The sequence below is a fragment of the Heterodontus francisci genome, chromosome 1 (genome assembly GCF_036365525.1).
Source record: "Heterodontus francisci isolate sHetFra1 chromosome 1, sHetFra1.hap1, whole genome shotgun sequence".
NCBI classification, from domain to species: domain Eukaryota; kingdom Metazoa; phylum Chordata; class Chondrichthyes; order Heterodontiformes; family Heterodontidae; genus Heterodontus; species Heterodontus francisci.
Window position 1 is genome coordinate 156,477,103 of NC_090371.1, and position 15,638 is coordinate 156,492,740.

The 15,638-nt window shown below is 40.5% G+C and overlaps 1 protein-coding gene across 1 annotated transcript in view; it reads right to left on the reverse strand.

The window, feature by feature from the left end:
* slit2 (slit homolog 2 (Drosophila)) overlaps positions 1–15,638 on the reverse strand; it is a 503,804-nt gene that overhangs the window by 48,923 nt on the left and 439,243 nt on the right. Inside the window, exons 24-27 of the mRNA XM_068037597.1 lie at positions 11,862–11,933; positions 9,781–9,944; positions 8,493–8,617; positions 1,753–1,850 (exon numbers count right to left, since the gene is read on the reverse strand). Coding sequence (XP_067893698.1) covers positions 1,753–1,850; positions 8,493–8,617; positions 9,781–9,944; positions 11,862–11,933 — 459 coding nt within the window. The remainder of the gene's footprint in view (positions 1–1,752; positions 1,851–8,492; positions 8,618–9,780; positions 9,945–11,861; positions 11,934–15,638) is intronic.

Below are 15,638 nucleotides of genomic sequence, written 5' to 3' on the forward strand. Positions count from 1 at the left end.
TGGCACATGCACAGTTTGGTAAGATCCAACAGTTAAACACGTCCAAAAATGCTAGAATAAAAGTTATTTTTAATTTGCTCATCTATATTGTCACGACCAGGTGAGGAAGGTGTCTAGGGTTCCTTCTCAGCCTTCACCTGGTCTTCTCATAACAGGGTTTAATTTTTAAAACACCATGTTTTTAGCTCCCCCTTGGGCAACCCTGTTCACCGCTTTCCAATTATAAGGCAAAGAAACCAGCACAAACAGGTTTTCTTAGGTTTAAAGAAGAAAGGTTGAACATTTAAACTATTAAATTTAAACTCTAATTTAGTTAAAGCCTGCGGATACACGACACGCCCACGCTAGCATGCATACGCGATACACACATGCAGATAGAGACAGAAAAGAGCAGAAGAAAAATAAAGTGGAAAAGTTTGAGGCAATCTCTGAAGAGGGTTTATGTTATGGTTGTTCGAGCTCACTGTAGAGTCCTTGATTGTAGGTAGATCTTGTTTTTCGTTGGGGCCCAGTATTCTTCTTAAACCTTGTTCGCTGTAGGAGACTTTTCTCTCTTGGGGTTCATGTGTCTTCAGTGGATTTGGAGTTCTGTGAGAAAGAGATGGAGAGCCAGCCAGGAGCGGTCTCTTTCAGTCCTGGAGCATTCTGCATCCCTCAGTTCAAACTGTTTGTACAATTCAGGTTGCCAAGCAGGTTAGTGATGTGACTAGCTGGTCTGACCATGTCTGTTTGTGGATTATGTGGTCTTAGCCGACCCTGGAATGTCTCTTCTTACTCACAATACCTGGTGCTCAAAGCCCATTGTCGTTAAATTGGAGCAGGGAATAGCTCCTTTGTCCTTCCAAGCACTGGCTGTTAGTATGCAAAAAATATTTTTCCAGCCAAGGGCCTGGTGATTTTTTAAACAAGTCCTTTCTTCACTTCAGCAACAGTTTGAAATTTAATGTCCATAAGGTGAAATTAATATGCCTTATTCTTGGCAGGTGGGGATCGAGCATGACAATATGCAATTCATTTTATTTGTTGAAAAGTGTGGAATTTTTTTTCAAATTTGACCAAAGCTTTGGGAACATTCAGAAACAATAATGTTGAGAAGGTGATTATTGGGTATAGAAAAAGACTCTTTAATTTTCTGTTTCATCGCACTAATATCTCATCAGTCCCCAGTTCTGTTTCACATCTCTTTTACAGATTAATACAATGAAGCTCACTTTTATGGTTTATCAGTTCCGAAGAAGGGTCACTGACCCGAAACGTTAACTCTGCTTCTCTTTCCACAGATGCTGCCAGACCTGCTGAGTGATTCCAGCATTTCTTGTTTTTGTTTCAGATTTCCAGCATCCGCAGTATTTTGCTTTTATTTATGGTTTTGAGTTCCTCTTCAATGAAGAGATAAATATGCTTTTTCTCATCTCTTTAAGCTGCATTTAAATTCTACCTGCATAGAATTTCTCCATGTATTTTTGCTTCCTCAGCAATTTCAAGATATATATGTATGTACGTACATTTGGTATTGTTAGATAAAAGCTTGTAGCACTGCTTGGACAAAAAAAGCATGCTATTTCTTTTTTACTGCTACACAAATTTTTGATTAATATTTAAAGTTTACCTTTTCCTCAGAGTCCTCATGAGATTCCTCAGTTGAAGTAAGCTAAAGGGTCTGTTGTGTAATGTTGATTAGTAAATGCTGGATTTCTATTACATGTTCGTCGCCATTTATTATGAAATAAACATAAATCAAACTATACAAACCAAAAATCATCCTTTTCCCCCTCTTTAAGATGGCAAGTTCCGCTATTTTTGCATGGGCTGTTAACACAGGCATGAATGGGAACATCACAGTCCTGCTCCTGCAGAGTAACAAAGTACAGATCAGTTAATTACACAGTCATTGGAGGAACGGGTACAACAAAGTGGGAATAACAGTCCAACAGTCCCTACAGGAATGGAAACAAGGTTCTAACCTAATTAGTTATACAGCAGTGGGTATGACAGACCAGGAACAACAGTCCAACATAAACAGTCATTAGAGGAGAGGGTATGCCAGACTGGGAGCAGCAGTCTAACTTCAGTTAAGGCACCACTATTGCCAACTGCACAGAGAGTAGCTGCTCTTTCTGCTGAATCGATGACTTCAAAATATTCTTTATTGAAAATAAAATTAAAATGAATTAGTGGCAACAAACTGACAGAAAATACTGCTAAGATTAAAAGGATTTTTGTTTGTGGTAAAGTTGGGCAGTTATGTATAATCTGAGTTACTGTAATAACAAAATGCTCTCCATATGTTATAGATATTAAGGTTTGATGTTTTTAGTCTCAATGTATCCCCGTTTGAAATGTACTGATTATAAAGTAATTAATCCAGGCATTAAGCAAGTGCTACACTTTAAATATTTGAAGATAACTTTTTACTGAATGCATTTGCTATTAGTATAAAGCATCAGAAACATCCGTAAAATGCTTGCCTGCTAGTTATCATGCTCAACAGCCAATTACAGAGCACTCAAGCTCAATTCTCACCAGAGCTTTTGTTGGAAGAGAATTTGCTTCACATACTCTGCAGTTTTTTGCTGAATTTTTACAACTGTCAGCAAGGTTACTTTGCACTAGTTAAACACTTCACCAGACGGAGGAAGGGAAAGAGCGAAAGCTTCCCATCTTACCCATTGTTAATACATTTCCTGTCAGCAGATCACAGAGTGCGACTGAGAAATGAGATATTATATGTATATACATTTAGAATATCTTGTGTATATCATTGACATTAAATCAGTCACCTGCTTCAAGCAGGACAATATTCCTCCTCAAGTAATTAAGTGCTTAAGTCTCCATGTTTTTCTCCTTTCTAATTGCTTATTTTCTACTGGATTATTCATCAACTTCATAGTACAAAACCACACTTTACCCATCTAGCTGACTCTCCAAGCTTTGAGACCTTCTGATATGCTCTTTTGTGTGTGCCCAATGAGATACAATTCCAAGGAGCTCGGACTCCAATGTATATTCAAACTAGCCAAAGAATTCCTCTGGTATCTCCAGTTCATGTACAATCTCAAGGCTAATTATTTCCTAAAGCCTATGGCTGAGGACAGTAAATGGAAAGAACAACAGGATACCAACCAGGCCAGAAGAAATACAACTGTGTAGCAAATCAAGTTAGAATGGAAAGGCAGAAATATTAACTAAAATAATAATCATATTGGTGAGAAATCGATCAGGAGGAGGGGGCAAAAGGTTAGGAGGCAGAGGGAGTAACCAGCATGAGCAAGCCCAAGAACAACGCATTTCTGACCACAATGTGCTAAGCACTGCCCAGCAGCAATAGTAGGAAGAAACAAAAGCCCAGTCCATATAAATCTGTGAACACTGTGGGAGATCAACTTGCCTATTTGTTTTTTTTTTTAAAACCTAGGCGAAGGACAAATATAGAAACAAATGCCTGGTAAGAGCATAAACATGAAGCAAGAAAAGGCTATTTATCCCAGCAAGCCCCTTCTTTTCACAAATCCCATATAACCCTCTATCCAACCCATCAACTCTAGTATGAAGGAAAACAGTACAGTTCAATTTAGATAAATATTCAAATATATCTAATTGTCAAGCAAACAAAAAAGTTAAAGCTATTGCTTCTACTTTGACTGACTGGAGAACAGCTCCTGCAATGTGCAAGGTAAACAAAGATAACATGGACTGTCATTCTATAGCAATTTTAATTGGCCATAATTAGCTGTGATAGAGCATTTAATGGCATCTACCATTAGTTAGACTTGCCCTTGCACAGATAGGCTTCTCATGGCAAATTGCTGAAAGTGCTAACTGATTATATTGCAGCGAAGGAAACCGAGCAACTGGGACCTGAACAGGGCAAACAACGGTGTATCTCCTTAACCAATCAGATTGAAGGATTGTGAAATTAACAACAGAAGAACAGTAGGAAGTGTAAATTAAAGTGGGTGAATTCAATGTCAAATCAGGTACAGAAAGAGAAATTAAGAGAGGACACGAAAGATTGGATTAAAAGAGAGAAAGGCAGAAAGGAAAAGTAAAAAAAATCAAACTTTAAATGTTACATTTAAAAAATCTCCAATAACAATTAAAGCTCAAAGGAATGAGACTCCATGTTTGTAATAGTTAACTTCCAATGCCAGTGAGGTTTCCTGGTAGTAATTAGTACTTACCACATTATTAAAAGGGTACTTAGACTCAAATGGATAAGACATAACTTTCTGTGGTGAATTTAGTTTGTAACTATCACACAAATACAACAACTTCACACCATTCAATGCATCAATGTTGAGCCAGGCAGTGAGGTGCTGTTTTCGCAAAGCTAATGGCAGACTAGCACATCTCGCAACATTTGGATTTCCGCATCTAATCTTACATTTACCCTTGCTTAAATTTGCAGTGTCATTTATACTTAAATAATGGTGAGCGCCATTATCCTCACCATTATTTCGACAGCAAATTCTGAACCATTATGTCAAAATGTCCCAAAGTTCTTCCCAGTTTGGTGTTGGACCCAAATAGATGCAGGAAGAAAATTTAGGAGAGGTGATTGGAAGCAAAGTTAACAATTAGATTTCAAGAAGGCTTTTGAAGTGGGCAGGAAGAAGCAAGGTGTAAAGTTTTGGGGAGACAGGAAATCAATGAAGATTGGCAAGAATTAGGTTGGTAGGTGAGCAGAATGTGTGTGGGACTGGACATGGTTGATGTTTATGTAAAGTGGAGCTGAGGAGTCTTTCGAGCAGGGAAACTTTGATCATGGAGATGATTAAGCAGGGGTTCAGGCAAGTGGGGGTGAGGCAGGGATGGAGTTGGTGTTGCACCCACCAGTCACTGCAAGAAAATTCCACTCAAAATTCAAACAAATTGAAACAATAAAATATAAAGACCATCCAACATTCAAAGAGTTTGTAAAAGGAAAATGCCCAAGGATGCAAGACAGTTGTTTGCTTTTAAAGTAGGCCTTAGAAGAAAAATTTGGAAAGCTCTTGTGGATCCACAAATGAGAATTTTGAATACACTGTTATCCGTCTGAACACTGCAAAGTGCACTTACAGAACTACCAGTCCCACAAGATTACTTGCACTTTGAAGTCAAGGCCTGATATTCAGACTTACAATTATTATCAACTGTCACTCTTCAGTTTTAAAATTACTATCAACAGTCACTCTAACAATATATTATTTCATATTCTGTCTGGAGGATAGACAGCTGTCAGCTGCCAGGGATCTGTTAGGTCAATCTAGCAGGCTTACTTGACCTGGCAGAATAAATGACATACCAGGGGATGATACCATCTGTGTGGCAACATTGAACAGTGATTAACTGATGTTCAAAGCTGTCCTCTCGATAATACACATTCATGCTTTGCTCCAGCAATGAGCTGCTGTGCAACACCAATGGCTGGCTGCCAGATTTCCACATCTGTAAGTCATCAGCAGTATTTTATTCCCCTGTTACCCTCTGCAAATTCTGAAAATTATATACTTGTATATTACATTATATTGTAAATACATGGGCCCTAAAATTACATCGGTGGAATTCTGGGATTTACAACAGGATCATGCCCAATGGTGCCCTCCAGCATTCCTGCTGGAATTAACAGGATCAGTGCGAGACCATGAGCATGGATCAGATGGGTGCAAATATCACTTTTGGCACATCGCTGGCAACTGCTTTCCCTTGAATAGTAGAAAGCTCAGTACCTGCCCAGGATGATAGGTATTGCCAAGCCTCCACCTAGGCCCTTACAATGGTCTTATTGGCCCGCTGCATCATTTTTTCTTTAAGTTTTCATTCCTTAGATTGTCTAGGCATACTGCTTGTTGTAGTGTTTGATTGATCTGGGTTTGATTGTATTAGTCTGTTCACTGATCTGTGTTCACTGTGTTTGCTTGTTTAAGCCTAGTTGAAATTGAAACTAAAGAGAGACAGGGTTGGAATGTGCTAGAAAGAGAGACTGTTCTGAGAAAGGCTTTTACTGAAATTTTGTAAGTGCTGAGATATTTTAAAGTACTGTAAATAAACCAGTTGGTGATTTAATACGTGTGATATCTGCATTGCTCTGAGATAAATCTGATATAAATATATTCAGTGACCTGGCATAAATATAACACTTGGCAGGCCTGGACTCCACTGCTGGGGACCACATATGCCTCACTCAGCATATTGACCATGACGACTATGCCAAGTACCCTCCCAAGACCAGGGGCTGAATTTTGTGCTCACGGCAGGGCTCCAGGCACTGGGCTGAAAAAGTCAGGGTGGGGGGAATTCTGCCTCGGCCAGCTGGAGACTGCTGTAGCGATTCTATGGCACCGGGCTAATTAACAGCCCGGCGCTGGGATCCCTGTCACTTTAAAGATGGGGATCCTGCCTCCAAGAGCTGTCGGCCAATCACAGGGCAGGCAGCTCAGCAGTGCCGCTGGGTGTGGTGCCCACTGCCGGTACTGCAGAGGCCATGGATCCAGGCCCAGCGTTGGAGCTTGGAGCCAAGGTAAATGAGGCAGGGTCGCTGAGGCCAGACCGGCAGGTTCCGGTGAGGTGGGGGGAATGGGGTGGGCGGGGGTGGGGGGGGGGGGCGCGGGTAGAGAGTGTGGACGTTTAGCACAGGGGGACGGTGGATCAGGGAGTGGCTGGTTTTCCTGGCGTAGGCCTCCATGGGCGACAGATTGCCCACGGAGGAGGGCCCCTCCCACCTGAAGCCCGCAGGGAGGTCGCTTTGTTGTACTGGGTGACCTCCCTGGGTGGTTAAATTCCAGAAGTGGTAGATGGTAGTAAGCCACTTCAGGACCTCAATCCGCCTCCGGGCAGGAAGGCAGTCTTCGGCCTATCCTGCCCCCGACAAAATTGCATTGTGATGGGGAGGAGACGGGCCCTCCAACCCCCGCTTCCCATCACAATTCTATGGTCCCCCCCATCTCCAAAAGCGTCTCAGGGAGGCCCATAAAATTCAGGAGTGAAAACTCCTTTACAGAATCCATGCCCTGTCTCAGCTCCCAACCATCATTCGTCTTGAAAGGGGTGGAAGGAAGTTCGACCCTTTACAAAGCAAAGAGGAAACTTACAGAAATGGTGGAGACATGGTGCAATGGTCTTCGCCATTTTTCAGGATGTTGCAGTGTTCTATCACTAAAGTTATACTGGCATAACTTTCGAAGAATTCTGGCCCGCTACAGATTATCTTCTCCAACATAAGACGTAAACTGTGATATTGTTGGCTTCCCTTGTCAACAGTCTCTTGGCCAATGTATTTTACTTAACCTGATTCAACAATGCAGATTTTTCACCGAAAATAATATCTTGCTTTGTTATAAAATTACGTGGCTGATTCTGCGATCAGCCTCTCCCAGTAAAGAGTGCAGGTTGAGAAATGTGGACCCGCAATCTGTGATTTTCCATCCATTAAAATTAATTCTCACTGGAGATAAGAAGAGATATGATCCAAGTCTTTAATATTCAGAAATCCATTGTTAACATTGATGTATGTAGTTATATTTAATTTAAACCACATAATCCTCGGACTAATAGCAAGTATAAAATTAACAACAGAAAGTGCTGAAAATTCTCAAGCAGGTCTGGCAGCATCTGTGGAGAGAGAAACAGAGTTAACGTTTCAGGTCTGTGACCTTTCATCAGAATAGGCAAAGGCTAGAAATGTAATAGGTTTTGAGCAAGTGAAAGGAGAGGAGGGGAAATGCCTGTTAACTGCTTCTCTCTTCACTGATGCTCCAGACCTGCTGAGTATTTCCAGCACTTGCTGTTTTTATTTGATTTCCAGCATCTGCAGTATAAAATTAGCAAGCCTGCAATGAGACTGACGATCACAAGGAATTTTTTCCCCCAATTGAGTAGAAGATGTTGCATGAGGTTCACAGTTGGATAAATATCTGGTGAAAAATGGGATTGAAGGTGATCGAAGATCTATGGAACATAATTGTTCCAGTCCTGGTGACCAAGGAATATCATCTGTAGAATCAGAGCTGAATAATGTAATCTATACATAATGCTGAACCAATATCTGGATTTTTTTTCCTCAACTATCTTCAGGGAGAAATTTAATGAGCTTTTTCTTCTTGAAACCACAAAGAAATTATGTAGGCTAGAGAAGTGATAAAAGATTTTATGGTGGTGTTGGGAAAAGTGGACTTGATGGAATAAATGTTTTTTCTCACGCAAATAACAAATGTACCTTAAGTCCCTCCTTGGTCTCGGACATGTATGTGCACAAGTCACAATTCGGAATCATAAGCATTAGTGATTCATCTGTTATTTTATATGCAGCATACAAGATGATGAGTAGCCAGATCCTGAGCCTGAATCTGTTGTAAATTTGGGATTATGAGTTCGTAAATTAAATCTAACTTGGAAAACAGCGGAAGTAGCCTACTCTTCCCACCCCCATGGGGATGGACAATTGGATGATGACATACTTATGATGTACTAGAGCTGGCATTGTTATTATTCTGTGCAAGACCTGAACATACCTTGAATCCATAAGGACAGGTGCACCTATAGAAATCCACTGGGTCATTGTTGCAGGTGCCATCATTTTTACATGGGTTAGAAAGGCAAGGGTTACACTTGGCTAGAATGTTGATGTCAATGGGACCTTGAAAAGTAAAATACTGTGTAAGTTAAACAAGCAATACCTGGAGGGTAAATACAAAAAAGTGAGAACTTTTCATTTGCAAAAAATCACAAGATTTTTTATTTTGTAGTTGACCACTGCTCCTCAACATCTGTCCACTTTCCAGCACTTTTGGCAAAAGGAATACTGTAGTATCACAAAAATGATCTGAAATTCCTCAATGTTTGATAAATAATACTAGGAAGAAGTAAACAACTGCAAATAAATGACTGATCCTCAAACGTCACCGGAGCCCAGAAATCAGCACAGTAACTCGTACAAAAAAGTCAAGGCTCTAATTCTAAACTAACTAAATGAAAATTAATCTCATTTGATGGTATTTTAACAAAACCTTTCTTACTTATGTGAGTTTGCTACAGAAATCAATTTTGCTTACATTTCAATGGTGCATATGTACAGGTCAGCATTGACAAAGTTACATCACCACACCACAGTAAGAATTTTTGTTTGAAGAGAATATTGCACTAAATGTGAAGTATACTCTATTATCAACAATAATATTTCAAAAATGTACAAGGAAATCAATTCAACATTCAAAGAAGACCAACATTTATTTCACAGTCATCTTTCAATTTAGGCTCAAACTCATGCACTATGTATCTAAGATCAGAAGTTGGACTGACAATGTATAAACTATATTTAAATCAAATGGACATTGGTTATCTGAGGAAAACAAGTCTGTTTGAGGGATTAGGATTTTTTGGGATCACATTTAAGGAGAGGCAGAAGGTCTGTGTTCAACACCAACCATTATTGCCAGGGGCAGATCAGCTGTCTTACCTGGTACCAGAAAACCGCAAGGCCCTGGAATCTCTATTGGCAGGGCACAGGATGTCAAAGGTCACAAGTGAAGAATTAAAAAGTGTTAGATTGCATGCAACCAAAGAAAATCAAAGGGCAATTACAAGTTACAAAAAGCTTCATCAAAAAGTTACAGTCAAAGCACCTAACTATAAGTGTAACCAACCAACCCCAACCAAATAGATATTAGTAAATTAGTACATAAGAAATCAATCTGCTAGATAATCCACATTAGAAAGTTCTGAATTAATCTCTTCATTCCAATACAAAGACATTTTTGATGTACACTCAATCCCATAGTCGAACTCAATTGGTGGTATTACCTTGACATTCAAATTTCTTAGAAGGAGTGGTGAGCAGGAGCTTATCTATCATGTCACCAGGTCCAGAACAGCGAGCTATGCCTGGCTCTTTGTAGCCCGACTTAACCCAGTCAGACAACCACTGCATGTTACAGTCACAGTACAGTGGGTTTGCACCAAGGGCCCTGGAAAGACAAGAAAGTTGCTTAATTTCTTTTCTATACACCAAAATATTGGCCCAGAGTTTGTGATTGTAATCACAGCGAAACTGTCAGTGTTCACCATCATTACTCCTCTGAAACTGAAAGCAACTTCTGGAGTCTGCACATGTGTAGTTAAACATGGAAATCCAGAAGTTGTTGCAGTGATTCTATGCTTCTCCATAGGGTGCGATGTTGAGGTCCTCCCAGAATGTAATCAATTAGAAATCACTGAACTGATGAAAACTTGTCCTTTTATGCTGTTGGACTTGCTGTAAAAACTCTTGAAAAACTGACACCTTGTTAAATGAGGAATAACTGGGTTTTTAATGGTCCATTAAGTTCATAATTACTGCTGAACAGCCTCACTGTCCCTGAAAGAATAAATTTATTTCTGTTGAATGTCAACTTTCTCCATTATGATAAATTCTACATCGTTCAGTGGTTTTTAACTTGCTGTCTGTGAGAATACTTTAATGTGATTGGCTGCTTACCCTTCTTGATGACATCACTGTTGCTACACACCTGGAAATCCCATTGACTTTGCGTCAGAATCAGACTGACATTGGGAACGGGCAAGTCTGCGCCACAGAGATCACTATATCTTTGTGGGCAGCTTTCTTTGAGGTTCGCGGTGAGAACTATTGCTTTGCTGCTGACCGCAAAATCCAGCTCATTAGCATAAAGATCACAGAAGTAAGTACAAATGGGTCCATTCGCCCAATTTAACTCATCCTTCCATAGAAACCAGTGGGAGCCCCATCACTGCATCTAACTGCCACTAAAAGAATTCCAGCGTTTTTGCCTCCACCCGCTCCCTGCAGGACCACTCTAGGCATTAATTATTTATGTGAAGAAGCGGTTCCTGGCATCAATCTTGAACTCGCCTTTTATTAGTTTGTCCAATGCTGCTTTTTATTTTTCTTGAAACTGTGCCTGGATTAGCATTTTCTATTCCAATTTGTCTCTTCATTTATCTCCATAATGCCCCCAACATTTGCCCCCTTTTAAGCTGTACAGCCTGAGTTTTTCTAAACATTAACAGAACTAAACACAGTACTCAAGGTGTGACCCAATCAGTGTACTACACAGATTTAGCATAACAGGCTCAGATGTTATACTACTGATCTAGCAACACTGGTTCAATATTATGAATCCACGTTCCCTTGAGAACATTTCTTCTACAGCTGCTACAATATTAAGATATACCCTGCAATATTTTTTTTGTTATATATTTAAACACCCTTCTAGTTTCCTTTCTGTGCAAATTAAAACACGTAGGGAATGAAATTGGTCTTCAGCAGTGGTACAAAACTGGTGATCGTGAATTGGCAGCCTGTTTTAAACTCTGCCCAATTTTCTTTGGATTAAAGTCATTGGATTGAAAATTGGTCTGGGTGTAAAACAGGTTGCCGATTCATTATCCCCTGTTTTACAGTACCACCAAAGACCAATTTCACCTCCATAATATCCTGTTTGAAGAAATAGCAGAACAGTTTCAGATTCTGTATCACTGCATCTCATAACTGTATGGTTCTATTCAGTTTAAATTCATAATAAACAAGAGAATCAATCCATACAAAGTAAAATATTATCTGGATAATTTGGTTCAGCAATATAGAACTTAACATTAGAACTTTCCATGCCAAAGGAAATAACACATTTCCTTGTAAAACTGTCAGGGCTATTTTTTTTTCCTGAGGGAAAAGTGTACACCTATCAGGTTGTTCCCTTCTTTGGGCTTCATCACCTTTCTGTCATTAAGATTGCAGCCTAGTTGAAGATGTTCTAATCCGAGCTGAGGGGGAATTCTATCTGCTTAAAGTCCAGAGCAGAAAAAATGCTGTTTTTATCCAAGAAATGTTGAAATTTTAACTGGATCTTATTGAAGTTTCTACTTACAAATGTGACAGCGATGAGAGGTCATTAAATGCTCCTTCAGGAATAGCTGAGATGTCATTCCCATGCAAAGACCTGGAAAATAGTTTATAATAAACAATAAATGCAATCTACCAGAAACCTGCACAAACTCTACTCAGCTTCTCAAACAGAAATTAGATGCTGTTTGTATCTTAGGTCTGAGTTACAGAATAGAGTGCTGTTAAACATTTAATGTTGGCGTTTGTTTAGTTTGTATTGTTGGAGACCCCTGTGTGTATACTGGCTAAATCTGCCTTTTTCATAACAAGCATAGAATCATTTGACTAATTTAAACCTAACCTGATGTGCGAGAAACCCATAGTATTGGGTGTAACCCTGGATTTAAACCTCGTCCAATATTACTCACCATTGACTTCAATGTAGAGTAAAATTGTGTGCAGTGTAAAACCAGTGTTGTATCCCAGTCTCGTCAGTGTCCCAATGAGCATGTTAGGTTAAAACAGTCACACTGTCCTACTTCTTTTGTGACTGTAAGTCTGCCACTGGGAAAAGGGAGCTGATTTTGGAGAATAAACGCAGGGAGCCTGCATATGGGCAATGATTTCCCTTGTTGCAAACTAAAATAATTACCACTGTAAAAGTGCCTTAACTTGAATTTGCTTTTCTCCTTGTAAACTCAATCACAACTGTAGAAAAATAAAATTTGTATTACAGCACTATTCCAGCTACTTTGAGCACATTTTCGTGGCCCTGATTTTTCATCACACCTGCATGAGTGCAAATAAAAAGTAAACAGAAATTTTGTCAGATTACAACCATGAGCAAAAGGTATTCCCATATTGTGAGGTTGCCAGCTCCATGGCCACTGAACTCAACTGACAAATCCATTATGCTGTTTGAACCCCTGGAGCTACATCTACTTAGCTCAGGGTTTTCCAGTAGCTCCTGATACTCTGACCACTCTAACAGCGGGGGTAATTTTAATCTAACTCGCTGGTAGGGAAATCCTTGGGTTCAGGTGGAACGTCGACCTAACACCCCAGCTAATATTAATCGCTGTAAAATGGTCTGCTTGTTTCTAAGTATGAAAATGACCCCCGTTTAATATCTTAGTATACTAATGAGCTAAGTATCAGGACGTAGTCTTGTGACTACATGCCAGATACACTCTGCTGCTGTAACACCTCGAGTAAGGTTCTGTAAATAGTTAGCTCTGCACTGTATATACTTGTTAGCTGTTAATAAACCTGTTTAAGATCTTCAACCAACTGGACTCCACACATCCCATTTATGTTGTATCAGACAACATAAAAAGAACTCATTACATGGTGGCAGTTCTTCATTACATGGTGGCAGCTGTGGTGAGGTGACAGAATCTAAGATTGAAGACCACAGGTAAACAGCTTTAAAAACGAACTTTCTACAGCCAGAAGAGGGAAAGTTTAAAAAAAAAATACTGGCAGGGAAAGAAGAAAACACCTCTAGCTGTAGAAGACAGAGCATTGAATGACAGGCTGCAAATCTATCATTGCGATCGGGTGAGTCATTGTCCCGACAGTCCAGGAATCCCTGTTGAAAAAATGCTCTGAGGTGCTTGCAAAGTTGATATTTTTAAAGGCTCGGCAAAAGGAAAAAACAGGGAAAACCCAATCCCTATCTCAGGCTGATCGATTGTTTTCAAAGGCTCCGCTCCCAGGCTGATCGAGATTGGCGCCATTACAGGAGGTGGCAGACAGCAAAAAGCATGGTAATCCTCCATTCACACAGCCTGCAGCTAAAGCTTTAAAAAACTAAATCACTCAAACATGAAGAGCTTTTATTTACTTAGCCAAAGTTTTAAAAAAATATTCAAGTGTGAAAAATTGACTATTGCATGGTTGTATATACAAAGTCTAGCAGAGAAAAAGGGAGCACTTGAAATGCCTATTACATAGCTGTGTAACCAGACAGAATAGAGTGCTGGAAGCTAGATAAACAAACAAGCACTGCTGAACACCTGCTCCTGTCAATCCTAGCAGCCAAGAGAATTTTTTTTAAAGGGAAAACAGTACAGACTCATGAAATAATTCTTACAGCAAGTTTTAAGCAAATGAACAGCAGGAAGATGGATACCAAATTTTCCACCATGAACTGCAAGGCCATAGATATCTTGTCCAAGATCCAACTTTTCAAAGAAAGAATGCAGTTATCCTTTACGGACCAAGTAATTACAGAACCAGAGAAACAGGCTGTAAAACTACTGATAGCAGTTGGAAATGAGGGATTGCACAGAATCAATACCTCAGGCTTATTTGAAAAGGACCAAAAAGATCCCTCAAAGATTTGGAAAGTGCTGGAGGATCAACTCCGATTAAGAGTGAATTTTCAAATTCACTGCCTGGAATTGATGTCCTACAGGTAACAGACACAGGAATCAATAGACCAGGTCATCGGTAGATGCCATAGTAAGGGCAATGAATGTGACTTCTCAGAAATTGAGCTGTTGGACCAAATAATGGAGTTAGTGAATGCATCAACACCCATTGAAGTATTTCAGAAAGACCTCTTGGGGAAAAAGAATGGTCACAGCATTGATGCACTGCTAGAAGATGGCAGGAAGTATGAAGCCATTGTACCTGGACAACAGCACCTGCAAGCACTAGGTGCAGCCAACAGTATCGGCACGGTAACCAAGTCGAAAAGAGCAAGCAAGCTGTGTGGTAGGTGTGCTCTGTCCCACCCACTGTCGTCCTGCATTTCAAGATCTGTGCAAGGCAGGTGGTGCAAAAGGTCACTGGGCCCGCCTATGCAAGAAATCTGGCTCCAAAGACACAGCCAGAAGTCATAGTAAGACGCAAGCAAACAGAAGACAGGCACAGCAACAGGGCAACAGCAGTCAGAGACCTGCGTAAACGCAAGCCAATATACAAAGCCTACAGCAAAACAGAACTGAGAAGAGACCCAGAGAAAATTAATTGTCAGTCAGAAGATGAGCAAGCATTCCACATTGTGAACCTGACACATCATATTGATGAAGCCAAACAACTGGAAACATTTGCCACTATTAACATCATGTGCCCAAAGAAAGTTGGCAAACACACACGCAGGGTCAAAATTGACACTGACACTAGTGCAAATATCCTACCAGTCTGAATCCTGAAGGATATGTACCAGAGTCGCTGGAATTCAATGATACAACCGACAACTGCAAAGTTATCTGCATATTAAGGGCCACCCATACCTTGCAACGGCACATTAATAATGCAATGCAGATATGGCAAGTCGGCATGGAAGCCACAAACGATCTACCTAGTAGACACGAGCAGATCAGCAGTGGCAGGACTACTGGCATGTAAGGACATCAACATCATCACCATCCACGAGGTCTCCAAGGTACTCATTACAGTAGAAGAGACCAATGGTATGCAGTTGGCAGTGGGGAGCATTGCCAAGGGGAAATCTCCAAAGACTGGAACCCACTCGCAGACTCTGACCAGCATCAAATGGTGCAGTCTGGAAACCCAGCAACAGCACAACTATGCCGCACCCTCACCTCTGCTCTCTAGAGCACCGCCAGCACCACAACGAGCCAGAACAGACAGGTACCTCCATGAGACCAAGCACTCCTTCCCCAACAAGTCCTCGATCTTGAGTCCCAAGCCTTCAGACACAGAGGATGAGGAGAGGCGAAGGACACACAATGTCCAGAAGAGGCAGAGGAGAAATGAGGTGTAGCATTGTCTATTGGCTCTTTGAAATGAGGTGCCGGAACTTTCCAAGAATGACAAGGCCCCAAAAACGGTCATCTTGAGAAAAGCA